This window comes from Parus major, chromosome 4 (genome assembly GCF_001522545.3).
Source record: "Parus major isolate Abel chromosome 4, Parus_major1.1, whole genome shotgun sequence".
NCBI lineage: Eukaryota > Metazoa > Chordata > Aves > Passeriformes > Paridae > Parus > Parus major.
In genome coordinates this window covers 13,737,891-13,760,752 of record NC_031771.1, presented here as the reverse complement: position 1 = coordinate 13,760,752, position 22,862 = coordinate 13,737,891, and the positions used below count along the sequence as shown (strand labels likewise).

Sequence of the window (22,862 nt, the reverse complement as noted above, 5' to 3'; positions counted from 1 at the left end):
TGGAAGCTGGTGCCATCCAAGTGAAAGGTGCCGCTGGCGCTAGGGAGGAGCAGGTGGTGGAGAGGTGGTGGGTAAAGTTTCCTGCCCGGCCGTGACAAGGTGGGCGCCGAAAACAAGCACGCAGGCAGCCAGCGAGCTGTCGGCAGCGCACTCCCGAAGGAAGAGCTGCCACACTTGCTGTTTACTCCGTCCCAGCGCGGATGGAGCGGCGATGCAGAGTTGTTTTAGCGCTCAGGTGCGGTTTCGTGGGGCCGCCCTCCCCTGTGTCCCCCCGTGCTGCCGCCACCTCCCGCTGCCAGCTCTGCGGGGGGAGGAGGGATCCCGGGACACCGGGGATGCCCGGGGGGTGTTGTCAGTGACAATTGACCGGGGGCAGAAGGGTGGCCCGGAGGAGCGGCGGGCGGAAAGCTGCTCGCTGTTAGTGGCGAGGTGCCGCGGGGAAGGAACATCCTGCACAAGCAGCATACAGAGGGTTTAAGTCATGAGGTGGGAACCAGACACTGGTTCCAGATTAAACGTTTGCCTGTGATGCATTTCGTTTGGTGTTGAATGCTCCTGGGAGGACTGGAGGGAAAGAGGGAGCGGCCCAGGAGTGCCAGCAGCCCTCCTCCCTGGCTGGGATCAGATTTTCCACGATTTACAGCTTGCCATGTCCTTGAGCTGCTGAGCCAGGACCGCAGAAGAAGGTGATTTAACTTGCGCTGATGCTTTCTTGCCCTGACCTCCTGCAGGAGCCCAAGGTCAGCTGTGAGTGTGCCTACTACTGATCTAATACCTGATACTCATCTTCCTGTTTGGACTCTGCAATCCAATGCTGGGGGCAGGCAGGAGAGAAGGAGAATGCTTTAATGATTTTTCCACGTCTCGTCTCGGTGCCTGAGAGCAGGAAGAATCCCCCATCCCTCACACAGGAGGGAGGAGGAGCTGCTCCCCAGCTGCTGCTGGGCACACCACACAGAAGGAACCTGCACAGCCCAAGCTCACCTCTGCACACCACAGATAGGATGCCCTGAGTCTTTAAGGCAGGAATGGCAGGGTTCAAGGTGAATGAAATGGGAATGCTACCAGGCAGCAAGGAAGTATGGAGACCCAGGGAGCACATCTCTCTGAAAAGGCAGGATGTAACTGTTCATCCTGACCTGGTTTTGCAGGCTGTTAAAGCATGGCACAGGATAGATGTTAGTCTTGTATGTTCATGCAGATGCAAGTGGCACTGAAGCCTCCCAGCTGCCTTCCACAGACATTCCTGTCACCCTGGCAAGAGGCAAACACAAACAAATTGCCTTGCCAGATCTCCAGCTAATTCCAGTCCCTGATGAACACATCTGTGAAGGTTCCCTCTGCAAGCCTTCAAACACAATACTGTAAGTTTCATACCCCACGTTTATCTCTAGTTCCCAGCAGTTTGCTTACAGAGTAGCAAACACAGCAGGGAAAGCAGGTGAACAAAGATGACATGAAAAATGCTCTGCTGTGGCCACAGGTCTTCTGTGTGTAGGGAGTGCTGATGCTTAGGGTGACACTGTCAGGTAACTTCTGTGAAGGAGAAGTCCTCGTGTCCCTCCCCAAGTGAAGCTGGCTGCATGCAGAGAAAGCTTGGCAAGTGCAGCAGCAAAACTGTAAGGGGGATATTATGTGGGACCCAGCCCTGATGGCTCCAGAGCAGACCCTAATGCTCATGGAGCTGCTGGTCCTCATGGAGGAGCAGGGGAAGCCCAAGGCAGACCAAAGTATCCCCTTTGAGAATGTTGTCACTCCTCAAGAGTGGAGCCCATCACTCTTCCCCTGATCCCAGAAATCACTTGCTTGGGCAAGTCTCAACTCAGTGACAGCATCAGCATTTGTCCCATGATCACTGCAGTGACTGTGGGAAGCAGCATATTTTGGGACATGGTGCTGTGACATCTACATTCTTGAATAAATGTACCTGGCTACATAGATCATAATGTCCAGACTACATGTAGCAGAGAGAGGTCTGGACTTTCAGATTAAAGCCTTGCTAATACTCAGAAATGCAAAGAAAAGATTTTGCAAATCTGGATCTTACTTCCCTTGGTAAAAAAATAATATTGGAAAACATTCAGCGAGCCAGAATTGCCTAGAGAAAAAAACCTGGGGAGCTGCAACCAAAACAGCAACAGAGTTAAAAAGAGATTTTCTCAATAAACATTCCAGGGTTCATATTTTTAAAAGCACAGGATGTGCAAGTCTGGGAAAAAAAAAAAAAAACAAAAAAAACTTGAGTGTAGTTTAGAGATCTGGAAACAACTTGATTTTGTCTGCCGTACCCAATGGTGAATGTAGACGTGCTGAAAATGAGAACTCAAGGCAGTGTTTTGAGAGGAAGGTGACAGCTTCTCTCTTGTCTTCACATCTTGCTTTTGCTGGCAAAAATTCCAGCTGGACTTTTTCCTGTAATGTCTGTCCATTTGCTCGCTGAGTTTGGCCTCCGCTGCTGCAACAATGCCTTTTCTGTGCAGGTAAAAGGGGCAGCTGGCACTGAGCTGTGGTCCAGGGAGTAGTTTTTGTTCCTGTCTTGTGCACTGACTTCAGATGATCTCACTGTGCGGTCTGCCTCACACAGCTCTTGCTCAGACCTCACTGCTGGTGAGAGGGCTGTGCTGCAGACTCCAATCCACTCACAGGAGCAGGCAAGAGTGTGATTTCCCCTGGGACTGAGCCTGGCTGAAAGGCTGCACCAGAGGTTGCTGAACACACTGGCACGGGCTCTGAGTAGTGCTTCAGTGCACCCCACAAGTGAGCACACATCCTCTCAGCCTCGCCAGCGAGAGAGGGCTCATCCATCATCTGCACTGGGGTGTGAAATGCTGCTCTGGACACCGGCCTGGGAATACCTCACTGGCAGATTCCCACTGCTGACAGGGACAGCTGTCTCTGTGCCACAAAGATACTTCTGTGTGGCTGGGAGGAAGGAGGTCATAGGTTACTCTGCCAGCACCACTGAGTGTCAGACAAGCAACGTGAGAACAAAGGACAAAGACATTTTGTGGAGCTTCCTATTCCAGCAGAAAACTTCATGGACTTGCAGGGGTTAAGCACTGCTGCTGGAGTTAGGTACTGCCCCTTGGACAAAGCCTGTTTTCTTTCCTCACTTTGCAGGGAGAAAGGCAGGGGAATGCACTCACACCTGTGGACGGCCCCTGCCTGTTGTGTTCTGTGTGTCAGTGCAAGCGTGGGCAGCAGCAGCTTGTCAGGTTGATGCCTGGGACACCAAAAATCCTTACTGCCAAGTAACATGAGGCCTAGAGGCTCTCTGCCTTACTGGGGTGAGCCAGCCTGGGATGGTCCTCTGGAGCTGAGGCTGCAAAGGGCCTGAAAGCCTTCACATCTTTCATTATAACGAAGGTTTCAGAAAGATCAAAAACTGACCCCTAATGTTGCATAGTTCCAGAATTTATTTGTCCTTGTCCAGTTATTTGACCATACCATTTTCTGCCTTCAGAAAGCCACCCAAAGGAGTTCAGAGGGAGGCTTTTGCCAGGGTTTGAGAGTGGTGTGGCACAGGCAGGCAGGCACACACCAGCTCATCTCCATCCCAAGTGGGTCTCGGCACAGCACTCCTGATGGGCCTGGGCCCAGCAGAGCGTGGCTTAATGAGTGATGTTGCTACAAAGCACATTAGTCTGCTGAGCTAATTAATTACTAACTACACCTCCTGAGGCAACTGAATCAGCAGAGACCATATAATTAAACCCAAGATTGTTTTTGATGTGTTTTAAACATTCTAGAATTCTCTGCCTGGAAGAAAGAAAGAGGGCAGTAATGATGAAAGGTGATGAATGGTTCATGTGAACATTGAGTATCATTTTAATGGTACTCAGTCCTGCCTGCTGCCATCACATTTTAGTGCAGAGCTATTTAACACGTTGTCAACAGTGGCTTTCTTTTATTTTCTTTTCTTTTCTTTCTTTCTTTTCTCTTTTTTTCTTTTCTTTTCTTTCTTTTCTTTTCTTTTCTTTTCTTTTCTTTTCTTTTCTTTTCTTTTCTTTTCTTTTCTTTTCTTTTCTTCTCTTTTCTTCTCTTTTCTTTTCTTTCTTTTCCCATGAAAAATAATGACCCCAAAGCATCCTTCAAATGAACATTTTAAGTAAAGAAGAAAACAAAGTCTTAAACATCAGAGGGACAAGAAATATGTGATCAATTTTGTGGATCGAAGTGCTTCTTGTGTACCTGGCAAAGAATTTGAGCAACAATTTCTCAAGAAGCCTTCTGTGTGCAGTCCAGGTAGGCATGGACTTACTGGGTGAGGTCAGCTGCAGCTGTCTTTTTGGAGTGCTTCATAATAAATCCCCTCTTAATTAGATGCTCTTCTGGATAACTTGTAGCTCTAAAGCTCAGAGGAATTTTAATCAGTTCAGCCTCTTTTGTGTGAAGATTGCATTAAAAGTATCCATACTTCCTTGCTGACTGGCCATTTGGTGATGTATCTGGCTGATCTGCAGGATCGCCAGAGGAAACATGGGAATGATCAACCCAGCAGACAGCAAGTCAAGGCTGGGAGATCACCGGTTTAAGACTGGATGTGCTGAAACTCTTCCTGGTGTCAGGACAGTATTTATTACATTCCTCAGTATTCTCTGGCAATGGCCTTGGCCCTTGTTCAAGGCTGAGCGACTCAGCTCAGCACCAGGCACCTCAACAGGACGCTCAGCATTCCCTGCAGGGGAGGTGCTGTCAGCTGGTGGCAGATGTTTGGCTGCATTTCCCTTTAGCTTTCAGCCGTGCCTGGCTCTATACCTGCTGCTCTGCCTTTGCAATGGGTGCCTCCAAACACTTTGGGGTGTGGAGCCATGTGGGATCACAGGTAGTGGGAGGTAGGAGAGAGAAATACCTGACATAGAACCTCCTTTGTTTCCCCTCTCAAGCATACAGGGGTCTCCAGCCAGGCTAATGACACCGAGGGGCTGGTGCTGCTGAAGCCAAGTACCAGCATGGTGGTGGAGGTGAGGATGAAGCTGAGGGCAGCCTGCAGAACTCTGGGGAGTGGTGCCACTGCTCCGCATGCTGGCTCTGCCATGCTTCCCAAAACATGCCCCCTCCCCTCCACAGCTTTTTGGGGAAACAGCTCTGGCAGTAAGACCCCGTCCCTTGTCTCTCATTAGCCCAGTCAGCCTAGCACATGCTTCCTTCTGGGCAGAAAAAACACGGTTACTTATGCTGTAAACCCACATTCCCAATCTTCATGTTTGGGATCTTTGTGATCCAGAAGGCACAACACAGGAAAAAAACTGATGTAAACTCTGCACAGGCTAGAAAGGCAGCAGCAATTTAATTTCCAACATTCATGCCTAATGCTGACCTTGGACCTCTGCCAGCAAAACCAAATTAAATCTATAACAGAGCTTTACAAGCACAAAAAGGTTTTCACTCAAGTGCTTAACTTGGATGTCCTGCCTGCAGCCAGGCCTCTCTGCAGTACTGCCACTGTTACATCCCCACCTGTTTCCAGAAAATAGGACACAGCTGCATTAACTCTGCCCTTTCCTGCTGGCTCTTTTGCTTGGATGGTGACCACTCAAGTAGCAAGGTACCTCCTCGTGTCAGCTGCCACCAGACAACACCTACACTCCTCAGAATACATCCTTCAATTTCTTTCCATCCCTTCTTATAATTCTGCAGCCTTGGGTGGCTTCAAAGAGCAGCAGCTTGGTTGGTGTTATAAAGGTACAAATCTCTTCTCACTCAGTGAGATCAAAATTAGGCTATTTGGGGCCAAATTATTTTACCAGCACAACTTGGCAAGGCTTCATTGCCTTCTGTAAATGAAGATGGCCGTTTGCATTTATCCCATCAGATGGGTGGCTAATTGCTTGGCATTCCTTGAAGATACGAACAGACGGCAGCATAACTGATAATTCATCTCAGCTGCTCTCAGGAGAGCAGTAGCAGATTTTTGCATCCACTCCTGTTATGCACTCGGGCAGTGCTGTGTTTCTGTCCTGAGCTCCTGACAGTGGCTGAGGTGGAAGAGTTTTCCTTTCAGCAAGGAGATGACTCCATTGCTGAGTGTCGAGGCCATGGTGCCACATCAGGGGACTCTTAGGACACTATCACCTCAAAACCCCTCCTCGTTTCCCTCTTACACCTGTTGGTCTCATTTTAGACCCCTTCATTTTCCAGACCAAACCTACACCTGGCCAGCTCATACAACATTTGTTTTCATGCAACACTGCTCTCTAGTTCCAGTCAACCTGATTGCCTTGTGCTCATCACAAGGGGAACAAGCAAAATTTAATTTCTTCCCATTAAATAAACTCTTCAGTCATGTCCCTGTCATGTGTGCCTTGCTGAGTCCCTTCTCACTTGGCATCCTCTTTGACATGGATGCAAGTCTCATGAAGGTTTGTGTCATTAAACATTCCTTGGCTTTTACAAAGCCGTATCTTACAAAGGAGATATTCCCAGCTAATTACTCTCACATCCTGCTGCTCTTGTTCCCAACTTAAGAGCTTCCAATTTACAGCAGGGCTTTTGCCCACAACCCTGCACCTACTGTAGGGCATGCCCTTCTGCCACCATCACTCTCCCCAGTTGTCACTGCCAGAAACAACCAGCTTCCCAAAATATGAAGCATCTGCCTGTCCTTCACAAGTGCCAGTGCATGCCACCACTCCTGATCCATGTCCAGAGGAACTCCCAAAAACACTCAAGGAGAGCATATGAAAGGCCAGCTCCTCAATTCCTCTAGTACTACCTCCTATCTGCTTGTTTGGGTCCTGAAATATTGAAATTGCTTTTTGTTTTCCTTGCTGAGCAGTGCATCACAGGAAGCACAGGCCAGCACAGCTGCTTTTTACCCTACTGAGTGTTTTTTAAAAAAAAATTGTTTTATTCCTGTTTACCTTTGAATGTGTTCTTTCAAAACTTTTCTACCTTGGATCAAGACACAAAGGTGCTGAATACACTACTCTAAGTACATTTATACAAGAATACTTGTAACACTGCTTAGAAACCTATAACGCAGATCAAAAAACTTACTCCAACTGTTGTTTAAACTCCTGAAATAAGGTAACTCCAAGGTGAAGCCTTGTGTTCACCAATTTGAAAAGCTGATGAAGTACAAAAGTTCTGGAAAGGAAATACAATTGTTTTGCCTAACAAATCTGTTTGAAGTCACAGAAGTCAGCATTGATTTACATCGTTATTGAGATTTCTTGCAGTATGCATTGCCAAATCTACATTCCACAAGCACTGATATTTTAGGTTGTTTTCATGCAAAACAGTTTCTTTTGTTTCCCAAAGCCAGACAGTTCTTCCAACTGCTGATTCTTTGTGCTCTACACAGACCTTTCAGTGATAAAAAGAGGAAAAACAAAAGTATTCTCATGCCCAGGACACAACAGAATGCAGCCCCACTGTACTCGTTCAAGATCTCTCCATTGCACTTCATAAAGACAAATTTTAATAAATTTACATTTATTGAAAATATCACGTTAGCTTTTATTTTGCTCTTTTGCCCCAGTGCACAATTAAGCTATTTAACATGTAAATTGTGATAACAGAACTGCAAGCAGCTTCATAAAATGAAAAACCAAATACACTTGGTAACATGATCAGACTGTTTTTAATCTGATGGATAAGGAACAGTGGGGTGGAAGGGAATAATCTGTTTTAGGGTCCAATGCACAACCTATCTTGTTGTTTCAACACATACATCTGTTATTAAAAGCCACTGTTTAGCAGCGTAACATGCACCTAAAAATTGACAACGTGGGACATCATCCATTAAATATACTATTTGTAGATGAGAATCGTTAGGGATGGGAAAAGGATTAAAATAAGAAGAAAAGCACCAGGGCTCCACAGCCCTTCTAGAACAAAGTACTTTGCAGGGAGAGTGTAATGCCATTTGTCAGCTCTACTGCGCCATGCTGTGAGGACGAGCATTTGGTCCATTTCCCGCATGTCTGCCGCAGAAATGCACTTCTTTGGGAAAGCAACCAGCAGGGCTTTGCAAGTGCAGGGCTACCTCACACCCCCAGCTTATTGGCCTGGGTGAGGACAACCTTCAGGACTGGCATGAAAGCGGAGGTCTCGCTGAAGTTGCTGGTGCTGACGATGTGTGTGTGGATGTTCAGTCCCTCCTGGTAGTTGCGGGTTTCGATGCTCTTCACAATGTTGTGCAGGCCACTAATGATGGTTGGGGAGAGCTGCAAGGAAGGCAAGCAAGGCAGATCAGCACAAAGGGAAAACTAGAAAAAGAGAAATTCTGAGTGCAGTGCTTGGCCCTCAGGAAGGTGCAGCACTTAGTTCCTTTCTTTGGAGATAGCCATCTTCAGAGCCACACCACACTGGGAACAGTCTAACAATAGACTTCAACCAGAATGGACCTTCTCTGAAGTACTGCTATGCCCTGCAAGCCTTTCCTGCCAGCCCCTGGATGCAATTCCCTGGAGTGGGAGACCTGCTGTGACAGACTCTGGGCACCAGAAGAACCTAAGCTGAGCTTTTACACCTTTGGGTGAGGTTAATTGCTCAGCAAACATGGCCTGACAACAAGAGGATTACATCACTCTAATCTTAAGGTACTAAGACATTTAAGCACAGTCCTTTATTTTGCCAAAGGAAGCCTCCTGGAAGGCTTTGGGAAAATTACTAGATCTTCAAAAGTGTTTGCACATCTGCCTTCCAGTGAAGTCAGTGAGCCTGCAACATTGAAATCCCCTGGGTTCTGTTCTGACCCCAGGCTGTGTGTCTCAGTTCCTGCCTGGAGCAGAGAAATGGTGCCTGCTGCAAGGAGCTCTGCTCTTTGGCTCAGCACAGCCTCTGCATAGCACCATAAAACCCATGACATGACCCCAAAACAACACTGTAAAGTCTGCACAGGCATGTGGGACCAAGCACAGTAACTGGCTGTTTTCTAAGAAAGCCATGCAAACTTCCAATAAATGGATTTGAAGCACACTCCCAAAGAAAAAATGAGCACCTGGTACATACTGCAGAAGTAGTACTGCACCAATGAAGTAATTTGCCATATGTGATTGAGGGGTGGGGGGTAGTAAAACAGAACTTACTGTCTGTTCCCTAAGTTTGTCATACAGAAACTCCAGGCGTTTATTTGCATCATCCAGTTTCCTCTTGGTTTGCTGCAAGACAAATAAATACATCAAAGCATGGTGATTTTAAGAACCCCAGACCAATGTGATATCATTGCAAAGAGGTCTATGCAGCACATCAAATTTCTTTCTCAACAACATTTTCCTAACACATAATTGGGATTATTTGTTCTGGACTCTCCTCCCCTGATTTTGCTAGGAAAGACCACATGACTCTAGTTCTCCACATGTAAACATTTAAGTTTTCTACAGAAAATAGAAAACCATAGAGATGCACCCCAAAACCCACTTGTGATTTGCAAACCTCACTGGCATAGCTGATAAGTGACAGAATTCTGAGTTACAGTATGATTTTTTTTCTATGGTTCACTGAAAAAGCATAATGATAACTGGATAAAATTCTTACTGGAATGAAGTATCCAGCAACATTAGTGAGAGCTTAAGGGCACATGCAGATTCTCCAGTTCTAAGTGTGTACAACTCAATCATTATTTATGGCAAATCCTAATTATGTTATTCCTCATGTGATTAGTAAAGCCAGCAGTTTGTCTGTAAGTTTTTAGAGTCAACAGAAAAACTAATAGCCTAACCCAATCTGTCCTTACAGACACTTTGTGCTTCTGTGGCTTTTATAAAGTAAACCACCCACTGATGTGCCTGGAATTATTCTGCCACCAAAGGCTCTTAAAATAAACCCAGTACATTTCACCTGGAGCTGAGCTTCTGGAAAAACCAATTTTTATCCACTTTTTATTATTTTTTAAAACAACATCTAAAATTGTAGATATTACTCCAAAGTAATAAAACAGGAATAAAGCATCAAGGTTACAGTTGCAGGAGCACCAAAAACTGCTCAACTGGCCAACAGCAGTAAAAATGGCATCAATGCACAAGAGCAATGGAATTTCCTCCTAAATCAGTCTGTGCATCAATCCATCTTCACTTAGGATAATTGTCATTTTCCTTGGCAACTGGAAGCATTTCTCTGGATTAAATAATTGCCTGGAGAAAATAAAGCCTGTGGGAATGCTCTAGCTCAAGGGGGAAAACCAACTGCTGGCTGCTTGCTGTGCTAGAAATTAGGGAAAGCTGTTCAGATGGCATAAAGGAGAACACAGCACATGGATCTTGGACCACATGCAGAAAACTCCTCAGCAGCAGTTATGCCATCAAGGAACTGAGATACCTAAGGAAAAGGTACCCCAGGAGGAGCAGGTAAGAAACCCCCAGTTCTTTTGGACTGCCTAACTCTCATATGCATGACCACAGAACATTTGTTTCAAGACCCATGAAAAGGTGCACATGCTATTTTCGTTTTACAGATGGTCAGCTAGGACAGAGAGGAATAAATTGTATCTAGGAAACAGCAAGACATCTCCCCAGCCAAAGCAACTAGGTAGAAGTGCAAACTGGTTGCTCTCCTCGCTCTTTAGTTCCCATTCCCATTTTCCCCTTTAGAATGCAATAGCTGAGCAGTGCCTGTATTTGCTCTGACAATAACTGATGTGTACAGTCAGGGTGGTGTCTCTTGTCTCCGAGGGCTGAAACACTTTCACTGCCTAAGAAAATCAGAGACTTAAGAAGCAAGCAAAATGTGTTGACAGAGCAGAAAAGCAATCCCCAGGTGCAGATATGAGTGGAATGCTTTTGCCTTCATTTTCTGTCTGGGGGAAGGGGCACTTAGAGGAAGAAAAGGTCAAAGGGTTTGCAGAATACACTAGATATACATACAAACACTTACACATATATGAGCTCTACAGCCTTTAAATAAAGGATTTTCAACAATTAAGTGATACTGAACTGACAAGACACAAGTGTGTGCTGCTGACAAAGCAAATTCAGTGCACAAAGTCCTTTGCATGCCACCAGCACCACCTTTTAGCATGTGGCAGGCACAAGCTGAACAGTCAGCACCTGGGCTTTGTGGTGGCATGCTGTTTACTGGCCATCAGAAATAAATGAGAAGCTTTGGGAGGGATAGCTCATTTACAAGGTACTGGCTGCCACGGGAAATGTTTTTCCTATCCAGCTCCAGTGGTTGAGTTAAACTGTTAACCTTCCCTTTGAGATGAGTCTGTTATCAGAAATCACCTACCGGATCTGAGGCAGACAGCAGGCACCTCTGGATGAGAGCTTCAAAGGTAGTCTTCAGAATAAGATGCTCCTCAGGGATGGGCTTCTTGGTGATCTTCTCTGTTGGCAGTGCCTGCACGTGCTAAGCAACAGAGAACAGGTGAGGCTTTTCCAGGTCACTGTGCCCACATGTTGTTTTCAGCTAAACTGAGTGGCATTGTTACCTAGCTTGGCACAACTCCTACTTCTTCCCTGTGGGTGTGTGGAGGTGACTTTACCAGCACCTGCTGTTGCTCCCTCTGGGAAGCTGTGAAAGTTGCAGAAGGAAGCAGCTTGTTGGCCCGTACTGACTATAGGATTAGTGGCATCTAGGTGGAGATTACAGTAGCAAAATGCCAGCACGGTGCAAAGCCAGTGCCTAGGAACTCCACAGTACACTTTGGGCTACAAGAAAAGCCTGGACAACAGGATCCTGTCTGGCAGGCTCTGCTGATGGACACACAAACCCACACGCTGCTGGGGCTACATTACCTGGATGGCATTGCCAATCGGGGCCCCTGGGGCACCCTCCGTGCTGGGTTTGGAAACGGTGGGTGGCATGATGGATGGCCCCAGGGGCTGGGAAGCAGGCTGGAAGCCACCCTGCAGCACCATCTGCCCGGCAGGGAGGTGTGGAGGCTGGAAGCTGGGTGCACTGCTGGGTGGTGCTGGAGCCTGGGGCTGCTGCATCTGAGACTGTGGATCTGCCAGCGGGTTCATGATGGGGGAGGTGATGGGCACTGGGGGCAGGAAATTGTCAGGGACCTGGGGAGAAAAGCAGGGCATTTATATTGGTGTGGCTGCTGCAGGCACAGCACAACACCCAGCTCTTATAGACATCCCAAACCACAGTAACTGGGAGTGCTGCATACAGAAATAACAGGGGCAGACAATTTTGCTCTGGCTAACCAAACCCCTCCCTCTGGCTGCACAGCAAGAAGCGCCTTGGGGCAGCCCAGCCTGCCTCTGGCCACAAGAGCTGAGTACAGCCACCTCAAATCAGAGCCACTCTCCCTCCAAACCAGCACTATTAGAAGAGAAAACTAACCCACACCTACATCTATTCTTACTATTGGGTCATTATATTTAGACTTTTGTGTCTCACTTTCAAGGGTGTATTTTTGTCCAAGCAGTACGTAGGTCACAGCCAGCAACATGCCCCAGTAAAGCTTCTGAAAGCCTTTCAAGTTTCTGGCACACAGGTCTGCACTAAGGCAGATTACCAGGGCATTTCAGATTCATCCTTGAGCATCTGCCAGTCTTTACACAGGGGTGTTTCACAAACATTTGGTAGAGGGAAGAAACAACAAAATGAGCTACTGCTCTCTGCTACACATCATGAAGGAATCAAAACAACAGAAAGGGCTTCCATGGGAATATGCACATTTCTTTGGGTGGGCATGGAAAAAAAAAAGGGATGATTACAGAACCCAAATGAATGGTGCTAGAATTAAGCTAGTGATTTGGGACAAAAAAAAAAAATTCCCAATCCAGCAACAAAGTCAATTATAAAAGAAATGAATCACAGCAATCAACTTTTGAGTGGTGAATAAGTTCTTAGGAGAAAACAGCTGAAAATTATGGCTTGAAATGCCAGACATTTCTTCTATTTTATAATAGTCCATGTGGTGAGTCACTTTGTAATATCCTACACCACCCCTCAGACAGTGGACAGAAGGGAAACAAACATAGAAGCAGAACTGACAGATTTGTTAAATACGCAACAGGGAATGCAACAAACATTCCTCATTTAGAAGGAGCCAACCCGCAAGCCTTGGCTATGGCAGAAATTCTGGCTGTGACACACACAGAAGTAGCAAAAACCCTGTGTGCAGAAGGCTGCTGCTTGAGCTTTCTGCTCCAGCAGTTATTCTAACACTGAGTTCTCTATCCAGCCTCCAAAAGCTTCTTCACCTTGGACTGCAGAGACCAAAAGCCAAAGGGGCAAGGAAGACTTCTGCCTTTGCCTTCACCCAGACCTTATCTTGGCTGCTCTAATGTTTTGTTCTCCCCACAATTTACATGCCCCAGACTAACTCTTGCTTCCCAGGGTCAGAGAGTAGTGGGTAACACTGACTGCTGTGGGGATACTCCAGGCTACAGCAGCACCAGGGGATGAAAAGGCTCACTCTGCTCTGCAAAGTGTTCCTAGTTATCCTGGGCTGCTGCAATTTAAATCCATATTGCAAAACTACATTATCTCCATCATGGAAATTGTCTTACTCTCAACAGATCTCTCAGGGTCAAGTCCTTAATCAGGATAAATTGCTTTCAGCTCCAGCAATGTCAATAATCTATAACAATTTGCACAGCCTCCTCATTTTGCCTAAGTGTCATCTGCAAAACTCTGCTGCTTTACTGCAGATGAAGAGTCAGAAGTATTTGCTTCAAACCACAAACAATGTTGTTATTGACAACCACAACTTCAGCAAAAACCCACCATCTTTTTAGAGGCTTAGACATTTTGAGAGGGATAACAAGTATCAGAGAGACATCAAGGCCATTTCTGCTCATGAGATGCAGCTTGTATTTGTTGCTAACCCTTCTCTTCCCTTCTCCTGACAACAGGTTTCCCAGGAGCAGCTAAAACTATTGTTTTTCAAGTGACCAGCACTCAGTTGTGTTGAGGTAGGACTTCCTAAGGTACCTTCTTCTTCTTGGCAGCTCTGTTGAGGGTGGGAGGGTCATTCCAGCCGTTCTGAGGCCCTGGGACAGAAAGAAAACAGAGACTTTAAGTACCTGGGAAGAGGGCAGTGATGCCTTCTTAAGCTCAGCTGGGCCAGACCCATGTTATGGCTCTACTGGCAGAGCCTGCCCTGACCTGCCTGCTCCTCTGCCCTTCCCTGAGGGCCAGAACATCTCCTGTGCCAGCCTGAGCCTCCCAGCATCCCTGCCATCAGACCCTTTGGGCTCCATGCCCTCTGAGCAAGGCTTGGGATCTTAACCAACTGTTCTCAAGTTAGTAACTTTTTCTTCTCTTGCCGGAAAAAAAGCTTTGAGTAGACATGCCTTTGAGGAGGGCCTACCACGCCCAAAAAAGCTCTGCTACACATACTGTGTATGTGAAGAGAGCTTATCCACGACATTTGTACATCAAGTTCCCCAGCAACACCACACAAAACAACACACAAAAAGAGGCATAAGAGGCCTTAAGCATTTCAGGCCAGGTTCACCCAGTCACCTTGGAAACACAAAAGAGCCATAAACCCAGCTTTTCCCTGCCAGCTACAGCATGGATTTGGGTGCTTTGCATCCCCAAATCAGAGCAGAGCTGCTTGAGCAAGATGGAAAAATCTGGCTTTCTGTACCAGGGGTGATTTGTTTGCAACTGGAAGCACAGAGGATGTCTGAGCAGATTCACTCCAAGCCTGGGATGTTGCTCTGCAGCAAACCCTCTGCTCTCCCAAGAGAGCAAGCCCCTGTTTGCAAGCTGAGATTTGCACCCCAAAGCTCCCATTAGTGCATTAGAAAGAGCTGCCCGTCTCCTCACGGAGCACATGGAATTGGGCCCACAGCATTACATCCAGGCATTACTGCGGCCTCCTGAATAATCAGGGTTTGTTGCACAAAGCCACAAAAAGCCAACAAAACCAAATCCCTGCTCAATGGACTTTTTCACCACAGTGTTTTCACTTAGCAGATGATGAATTTACCTTCGACAGCACAAGTTAACATTACTGCAGAATTTGCTCACTTTATCTGAAATTTCATTTGCTCCCGGGCTTTTGTCAAGCAAGTTCCACATCCAGAGCATGTTAAAGGGGTAAATGAAAAACTATTTAAAACCCCTTTCACATCTGCTTTCTCTTTAACCAAAGGCAGTGCCATCTCCTGGCAGCCTCCTCTATTCCTCCCTATCCAGAAAATCCCAGAGTATTTCAGATACAGGGAGTCCAACTGATAGGAGTAGCATATTAAGAAAATCTCCCAGACTCTTACTGTTGTTAATTTCCTGGAACAATTTGCATTAAAAAAAAGGAAAATATTTTAAAATAATTTGTTTCTGTGGTTAAAAACTCCAGATATATTGTTATTGGTTTCAATTAAGGAATTAAAAAATTATTTGATTAAAGTCTAATTGGCAAACAGCATCACACTTAATGTTCTCTAAAGAACATTTGCATAATTGATGTCCGTTCAATTAATTTCATGTAGTGGCTGTAATTATTTTCAGATTAGGTGGTACCTAGTTCACCTGCGAAGGGAGAGGCCTGGTCTTGAGATGGAAGACTTTCTGCAGACAAAATGCAAAGATAACTAAAAAAAAAATTTTTCTTCAAAAATAGTAAAGAAGTTGGTCTTTAATTTGACCAGCAATTTAGTTTCACAACATGCATCAGCAGAAAAAAAACACCTAACCTAATTACAACGCCAACTTGGAGACAAGTCATTTGTTCAACCCACCCCCATAGAATTGCTTTTGTCCACCTTCCCCCAAAACAAGCCTGTTGCTCTTTCCATGCAGTAAATCAGTATTTGTAGCTGTTTATAGCAAACATTGCAGCGTTCAGGCTCGTTTTCTTATCTCTTCTGGTGGTTCCATTTTCTATTCCAGTGCAGCTGACAGACCATTACTCTTAGTCACAATCTTCTCAACACCTTTTTACCATTCCAGAAAGCTTTTCAAGAGATGCTTGAAGTATCTGACCTTAAGGTGGATCTCCCCAAGTGTTTTCTCAAACCAAGGCACACTCTCAACTGCATGCAGCCCAGCAACCCAAGTATGTCTGCACATCAACTTCACAGTCACACAAAAAAGACACACTGCCTGCTCAGACTGAGCAACAAACCCAAATGGCAAAATGTAGCCAATAAAGCCCTCCCCATTCCAAAGAGGAAAGGGGCTGTGGGGATAACTCCTGTCCCTGGGGTTGGCCTGCTCATAACTTCTGGTGTAAACCCTGCCTTTAGCTCAGGATTGGTCTATTGCATTTTCAAACAAGATTCAAGATGCTGAAAATTAGAACTCCCTTGAAAGCAGGTTCCATCACAAAACAACGTGAGAGGGGTTGAAAATAAAATTAAATGTGGGCTTTTCTTGCTTATAGAAGCTTTAAGCACAGCTTAACATACTGATGTTATGTGCCTCTGCAAAGAACCAGAAAATATTTACAGAACTCTTCCTTTTTACATGCATCTTTAAATCCAAGCCAGTTCAAAGGTCAGGTGCTTTTCAAGAGTTCAGATTTGAGATACTTTTTCCTTCCTCCTGCCTTTAAATGAGTCACAACTGCATAGTGAAGCGTGATGTTCCCAGGTAAGATCATCACCACGCACAAAAGCACACCACTGCCAGCATCAGCACCACTGCACCAGAACACTCCGAGTTACAGGTGAGATCTACTCCTGGCTGTGCATCTCAATGGTTCTACAAGACCTCATGCCAAGGCATCCCCCACTAGGCAGTGCAGCTGCTCAGAAAATGTGGTTAAGCATATTAAGCATGTACTTTGTCATTGCTGCACTTAGAAAACAAGGATTTCTTCGTTCTTGTCGGTATGCTTTCTGAAAGGTGTAATCTAAACACTGGAAGAAAACAGAGTGTGCTCTTCAGACACAATTTATCTTTTTGCCATCGTTCTCCAGCTGCAATCATCACTTGTGTGTATGCATGAGTCATCCTGGACTCAGCACCTCACCATGCCCTGCAGTCACCTCTGCATTTCAGCCTAAGGCTGCAGAAATCAGAGAGGATGCCCAAGTTGGGGTTCCTAAAGGTCTGACACTTTGTTCTGGCTACTCTGCTCACCATAGCTGCTGGGAAGAACAGAAGCAGCATTGATAGTTCTCAGAAAGTTTGATAAAAAACCTAATATGAAAAACTTTTAGCTCTGAAAAGAGCTTCACCCACTCTGAGGATGCCATGTGGACTATGTCATGTCACTGCAAGAAACTTAGCACATAGCAGATCTGAAGTACCTGCCAGTGATGCAATTGAGTAGTAAAACGGATAAGAAAGAACAATTTTCTTGTTCCTTGCATTTACTTGGAGGTGCAAAAGCTATGCTGTTGGCATTATAATGTGTTGCTTGACATCCCAGGCCCAGAACCCTATCCAACAACTCTCCCTCAGTCCAATTCAATAATTCCTCTGGCTTAGAGATTCAAATTTGACGTGCCCTGTTATGTAGGGTCAGGAGAGGTCACAGTACAGAACCTCCAAAACCAGAAAGGACACCAAATCCGGCTGCATGGTGGATGGAAAATGCCTTTTCTCCCCTTGCAACTCTGGCAAGTCCTCTGGAGTCCTACACCAGTCCTGTTTTTTGACGTAGCAAAACACCATTTTTCCCCCAAACACAAGGGGGTATGTAAGTTGCCAGCCTTGAGGACACCAACAGGAGCACCTACCCATAGGATTTATGCTGCCAAAGGCAAAATGCCTTTTCTGCACTGCATCACACACCTAACAGAGTTTTAAAATAGGAGAGGGAATGATAGTGGGCACACTAGGGGCTGTCAGCAGAGCAGACATCCCCAAAACACTCCTCAAACCTTGCCCAGTGTTCCCTATACCCTCTGCTTCCCAGATCTGCTCCTTGACCCTTTAGCTGGACCACCTGGATGCGAAGGATGTTCATGAGCAGGTTTAGAAAAGGACTGCTGTCTTCCTGCACTGTCTGACATGCAAAGCTGCTGTTTCACAGGCTGCTAAGTAAAGGGACAGGTTTGTTAGGGCAGGCAAGGTCACTATCCCACAGCAGTGACACCCAGGCAGTCACAAGCAGACATGGAGCCCCACCTCAGCAAGTGCTCTCTCACCAAGCATGCTCCAACGTGCTCCAAAGTGTCAGCCACACACACATGCTTTTAACTGACATTCAGGGAAGAGACATTTAAAAGCATTTCTAAATCACTTCTCATTATCTTTTAAGGCATTTGCAGCCACAGTAAATCCCATCACAGTAAGAGGTTAGGGACAAAAAAATGAAAAAGAGCTGATGCCACGGGAAATGCTGTTTGAATTAAATATGCTGCCAATCCCGGGCTTAAAAGGCTGCTCAAGAACCAGGGACATGGACAAATCACATCTGCAAAATCATTCAGCAGGAAGAACTGGGATCATCTTGTCTGCAGCGATTAGGAAACCTTGCTCATTTTTGTACTTTGCTCTCCAGTCACAGCGCAGGCTCTGACACCAATGTTAAAATTGAGCCATGAGCCATGCAAGGCATACAACAGCCTCATAACAAGCCTGTTGTAGCATCCTGTCTTGGGCAAGACAAAAGCTTTGTGACTGTGGCAAGGCCTGGCTCACCAGAGAAAGGTGACTGTTCATGCTGCTTAGTGCACTGTTGCACTATATTGGGAACGGTGAGAAGCATGACAAGACTCTCTTAGCTGCACTGCTCAAGAGAGAAAAGTTTATTATTCTTGATCTTCATTTATAGACAGGTTTGAGAAGGTCTGAGAGGTAAAACTCTCAGTGGTCATCAAAGCAACACATCACCATCATTGGTTAATTGGAACAGCACCCCTTGGCTGTTTCTTACAAGTAAACAACAAGGATTCTAAACAACACCTGCAAAGATTGCTGTCCTTTACCAAGGACTCTTTGGATTTTTCATTATGCTTTCTCAGGCCAGAGTGAGAAGCTTGTGTGACTTAGTTTCACACAGACTGTGTTCCCTGCTTAACTTTTGCATTTGGCATCCACAGTGCACCAACACAGCCCTATCACAGATGCACAGGGGTGATGATGTGGTTTAGAAATGCTTTGAACTGATCTCTACTCAAAAGCAAACTTTTTACAGCGCATTCACAAGGAAAAAAGTGCATATTTAACAGAGTGGGTGAAGACCAAACCCCTCCCTCCTCCTCCCTGCCTGCCCCCCTGTCCAAGCGCAGACCTGTTCTCTGGGATGCAGGAAGGTCACTGGTTGCAGGCAGAGTACCTGTTGGTCCAGTAGGTAATGCATAAGCCACAGAAGTTGCTGGAGGTCCTGGCCTGCCATGCTGAAAGGTGCCAGAAGGAGGAACAGGGAAGGAAGAGACGGGATTCAGGCTGGTTGGGGAGGGTTGAGGCTGCCCGGGGTACAGCGGGGAGGGCATGGAGTGGGCAGGGGCAGAGGGCAGGTAGGAAGGGGCGGTGTTAGGGGCAGGGCTGGGGTAAGAGGCTGAAGCAGGGGCAGCAATAGGCTGCTGAGGCTGATAGAGAGCTGGTCCCCCTGTTCCAGAGGAGTACTGCTGTGTGGCCTGATACGCTACAAACAGGGAGAAAAAACAGTCAGTCAGTGAGATCATAACAGAGCAGCGGGTTTCATCTCCCTCTGCTTCCTTCTTCCCTTGACTCTCCTCTCTTCATGCCCCTACCCACTGAAACCACTTACCTGCCCAGCCAAATCCTGGCTCCCACAACTCTGCCTGCACTTGTAGGGCTGCTCAAATCCCCAGCCTGTCACTGGGAGCAGGGAGGCACAGAGAGGATGACCTTGGCTCAAAGGACTGCTGGTCTCCCACACACACCCTCCAGCCCAGAGCCACCACACTGCTTGGGGTGGGGCTGGGACACATGGACACTGCTCTCTTCTGGACCACTGCAATCCTCACAGGGACTCTCAGAGAAAGGAAAGTCCTGTCCCAGGTTTTCACAAAGGGAAAACTTAGGCCAAGGAAATGAATACAGACTCTGGAAGGGAATCTAAGCTCACAGGCTTTCTTTCTTTCACTGTGGGCCCTGCAGTCCAATTTCACTGCATCTGCCCATCTGTGGCCATTTTTCCTCCCTCATAGAGTACTGCAAGTACTGCTTTCAGTCTCTGCTTTGAGTGAGACAGGGCTCTGCCCCCTTCTTCACTCACTTCTACTGCTGCCCTCATTTCCTCATCCCCTCATCCATTTCCATGGAGCTGCAATGAGAAATGGATGGCCCAACTGCACACAGATGAGCTGTGTCTCTCCTTACCAGGCCTGTGCTGCTTTCCCAAGACTCAGACTTTGGAGTTTCTGACCCTAGCACACCCTTGGGCAAGGCCAGCTGAGGAGTGAGTCTGAGAGCTGTGGGTAGACACCTCAGCAGAGGAGGAATGTTTGACAAGAGGGTTTCTGATGGCTGGACCCCACCGAGAAATGACAACGATCAGATGTCACCTCACCTTTCTGTCCACCCCACAAGAACTGTGGAACTGGCTTGCTCTGGATGCTCTCAACCACAAGGAGGGGACTGGTTATCCCTGAGTTAATGCTGGCCCACCTGGGTGGGAGGGAGAGGGGGAAGCTGCTGTTACTCACTCTGTGGGTACGCTGGCCGCGTTCCTGCTTGCGAGTACATGCTGTAGTTGGAAGATGTGGCTTGCTGTGGTGGCATGCTGGGGCCAACAGCACCTGGCATAATAAACCCTGGAGGAGGTGGGTTGTCTCCCTGTCAAAAAAAGATTACAGGAAAAATGGTTGGGAGAAACAGTATTTAATGGGTAATGGTAATGCAGTGCTGAAGAACTGCAACAAAATGATGAGTTCAAGTTTCAAGGCCTGAAACCACATTCCCTGGAAGAGGGGAATCACCAGCACAGGGGCAAATGCCTCCAACCACCCTAGTGCCTTAGGGTGCCCAGCACAGCACCAAAAGCACAGCTGGATGTGCAGTGACTTCAGCAGCAAGCAGAGCAGCACACACCTGCCTGCACAAGGAAGAGCTCCCTGCCAGGGCTGCCTGGTGTTCAGGCTGCCTGAGAGCACCCTGCCATCTTTCAACTGAATTTAAATGATAACTCTGAAGCTTCTAATCTCCATAGAAAAGGGGGAAAGAAAAAATCATACTTCAAATATTCCAGTGTGGGGCAAGGGCTGGGGAGACTCAGGTCACACTGAGCTCCCACTCAAGACTTTCTAGCCCAGCGAGTCATCTGGGCATTGGTGAAAAAAAAGTAAGGAGATGCAGAGGAGTAAAACCAGAGCACACATGGGAGCTGCTCCTTCCATCTATCTGTACCAGACTGTACCAAGAACACAGATTACACCAGGGGACATACTGGGGTGGAGCAGAGGCTCAGAGAGGAATAATGAAGGTTATACCTGTGTGTCAGAGGGACAGCCTGCAGGAGGATGGCTGGGAAGGGCAGTAGGAGTTTTGTTACTCCAGGTAGTGACAGTAGGGGCAATTCTAACCTGAATTGAACAAAGAAATACCAATCATGGAAAACAAAACAATAAAAAAGTCTAAAGGGTTTCACAAAACAAGATGCAAAGAAGTGAATGCAAGAAGGTTTGCATGCTGGCACTTGTAACAGCCATAAAATCTCAGAGGAAGAAGGGAATTGCATTCAAGACAGACAAAAATCACTGTGCACTGGAGCCAAAGTGAATTGCAGAGTGAGGAAGAAGCACAGTGGAGTTGCAGCTGCAGCAGGCTGTGGAGCAAGAGCAGTGTTATGTGTGTGCCAGTCAGCCAGGTTTCCATCTTTCAACACATTTTCCTACTGCAGAAGTCCCCCCATAACTGGTCCATGACAGTGAGCATCACTAACTACAGCTGCAAGCCCCAGGTTCCATGTTAACTTCAAACATATGCCTCACACAAAAGGAGCTGTTTAAATTGAGCTTCAGATGAATTTTAAAAGGTTAAAATATTATTTAAAAAGGTTAAAAACTGATATTCAGCTCCTGCACATGCACAAATACACATCTTAATGGTAATTGCTTCCCAGCCAGTCTCCCGTAGCTCCTTTCCTCCTTCTTTGGCACTCCAAACAGCTTCAATTCCATACAACCACTCCTACCTTTCTGATGGGACAGAAATCACAAACTTCCAGTGCCTGTGACATTCCTGAGCAAGGAGTGGGCATGCTGCCCAACAGCAGGACATGCGGCTGGGGTTCAAGGATATAAGCAGAGGGAAAGCTGTGACCCTGCAGCCCTGGCTGGCTCAGCTGGCTTCAGTCCATGTGTCTCTAACCCCACACAGTGCTAAGCTAATGGTGCAGTCAGCTGCACAACAGCCACTGCTAATGCCTGCATAACTCATCACCTGAGTATCTAAAAGACTTTTTCATCCTCTTTCACGCCTGGTTTATTCAGATGAAAAGGAGGGTTCAACAAAACTGTGCTGAAAGGAATCCAGGTGTTAAGAACATGTTCCCATTTGGGACAGCAGTTAAACAAAGGCTGCCTCAAGCTTGAAAAAGTCCTACATACACTCTTTCTTAAAAGGAAGTCAAACAAAGCAAGTACCCTAAGACTCAAACGTGTCATTTCTCTCCGTTCTGGTTCATCAGCTGGAACCTTTCTGACTGACACCTGTCCCCTTCAAGCCCTTCCTGCTGAGGATAAACTCCCTGAAAAGCCAGCAATATAGGGTGTTTTAACTCCCAGTGAACTCATGGGGTTGTGATACACCCAGCCTTTAATTAATAAGCAGGGCTTGCTGAAATAATTGCTTGAGGCATTCTGGAAACAGTGGAAGAGGGAACTCTGGTTTAAAAAAGCCTTCCTCATATCTCAACATCTAGAGGAGAGCTGATATTCTCCAGAGCCAAAGAGGAAATACACAGCTTTGCTTCTCAGGACAACTCATTGGTTACAAGGAAGAAGGCCAAAGACAGACAGCAGAGTAGACTTGATTATTAATGATGATGCATTTAAAATCATATGCAATGGGGTTAGCAAGGTAAATCCTCTATGAAGGCTTTGTCCCTTCTGAAATCTACCTTGCTAACACCTTGGAGAGAAGGCAAA

At 46.5% G+C, this 22,862-nt stretch overlaps 2 protein-coding genes across 12 annotated transcripts in view; both read right to left on the bottom strand.

The window, feature by feature from the left end:
• SCD5 (stearoyl-CoA desaturase 5) overlaps nucleotides 1–5,038 on the bottom strand; it is a 30,216-nt gene extending 25,178 nt beyond the window's left edge. The window contains exon 1 of the mRNA XM_015624557.3: nucleotides 4,949–5,038. Coding sequence (XP_015480043.2) covers nucleotides 4,949–5,038 — 90 coding nt within the window. The remainder of the gene's footprint in view (nucleotides 1–4,948) is intronic.
• A 2,405-nt stretch (nucleotides 5,039–7,443) lies between these two features.
• The window catches only part of SEC31A (SEC31 homolog A, COPII coat complex component), a 40,227-nt gene continuing 24,808 nt past the window's right edge, over nucleotides 7,444–22,862 (bottom strand). The window contains exons 21-29 of one of the 11 annotated variants that reach the window (XM_015624544.2): nucleotides 21,204–21,296; nucleotides 20,421–20,550; nucleotides 19,040–19,393; nucleotides 15,376–15,423; nucleotides 13,837–13,895; nucleotides 11,682–11,954; nucleotides 11,173–11,292; nucleotides 9,036–9,107; nucleotides 7,444–8,171 (exon numbers count right to left, since the gene is read on the bottom strand). In XM_015624544.2, coding sequence (XP_015480030.1) covers nucleotides 7,992–8,171; nucleotides 9,036–9,107; nucleotides 11,173–11,292; nucleotides 11,682–11,954; nucleotides 13,837–13,895; nucleotides 15,376–15,423; nucleotides 19,040–19,393; nucleotides 20,421–20,550; nucleotides 21,204–21,296 — 1,329 coding nt within the window. In that variant the 3' untranslated portion in view covers nucleotides 7,444–7,991. The remainder of the gene's footprint in view (nucleotides 8,172–9,035; nucleotides 9,108–11,172; nucleotides 11,293–11,681; nucleotides 11,955–13,836; nucleotides 13,896–15,375; nucleotides 15,424–19,039; nucleotides 19,394–20,420; nucleotides 20,551–21,203; nucleotides 21,297–22,862) is intronic. The other 10 variants (XM_015624546.2, XM_015624547.2, XM_015624549.2 and 7 more) reach the window with 10 other exon arrangements.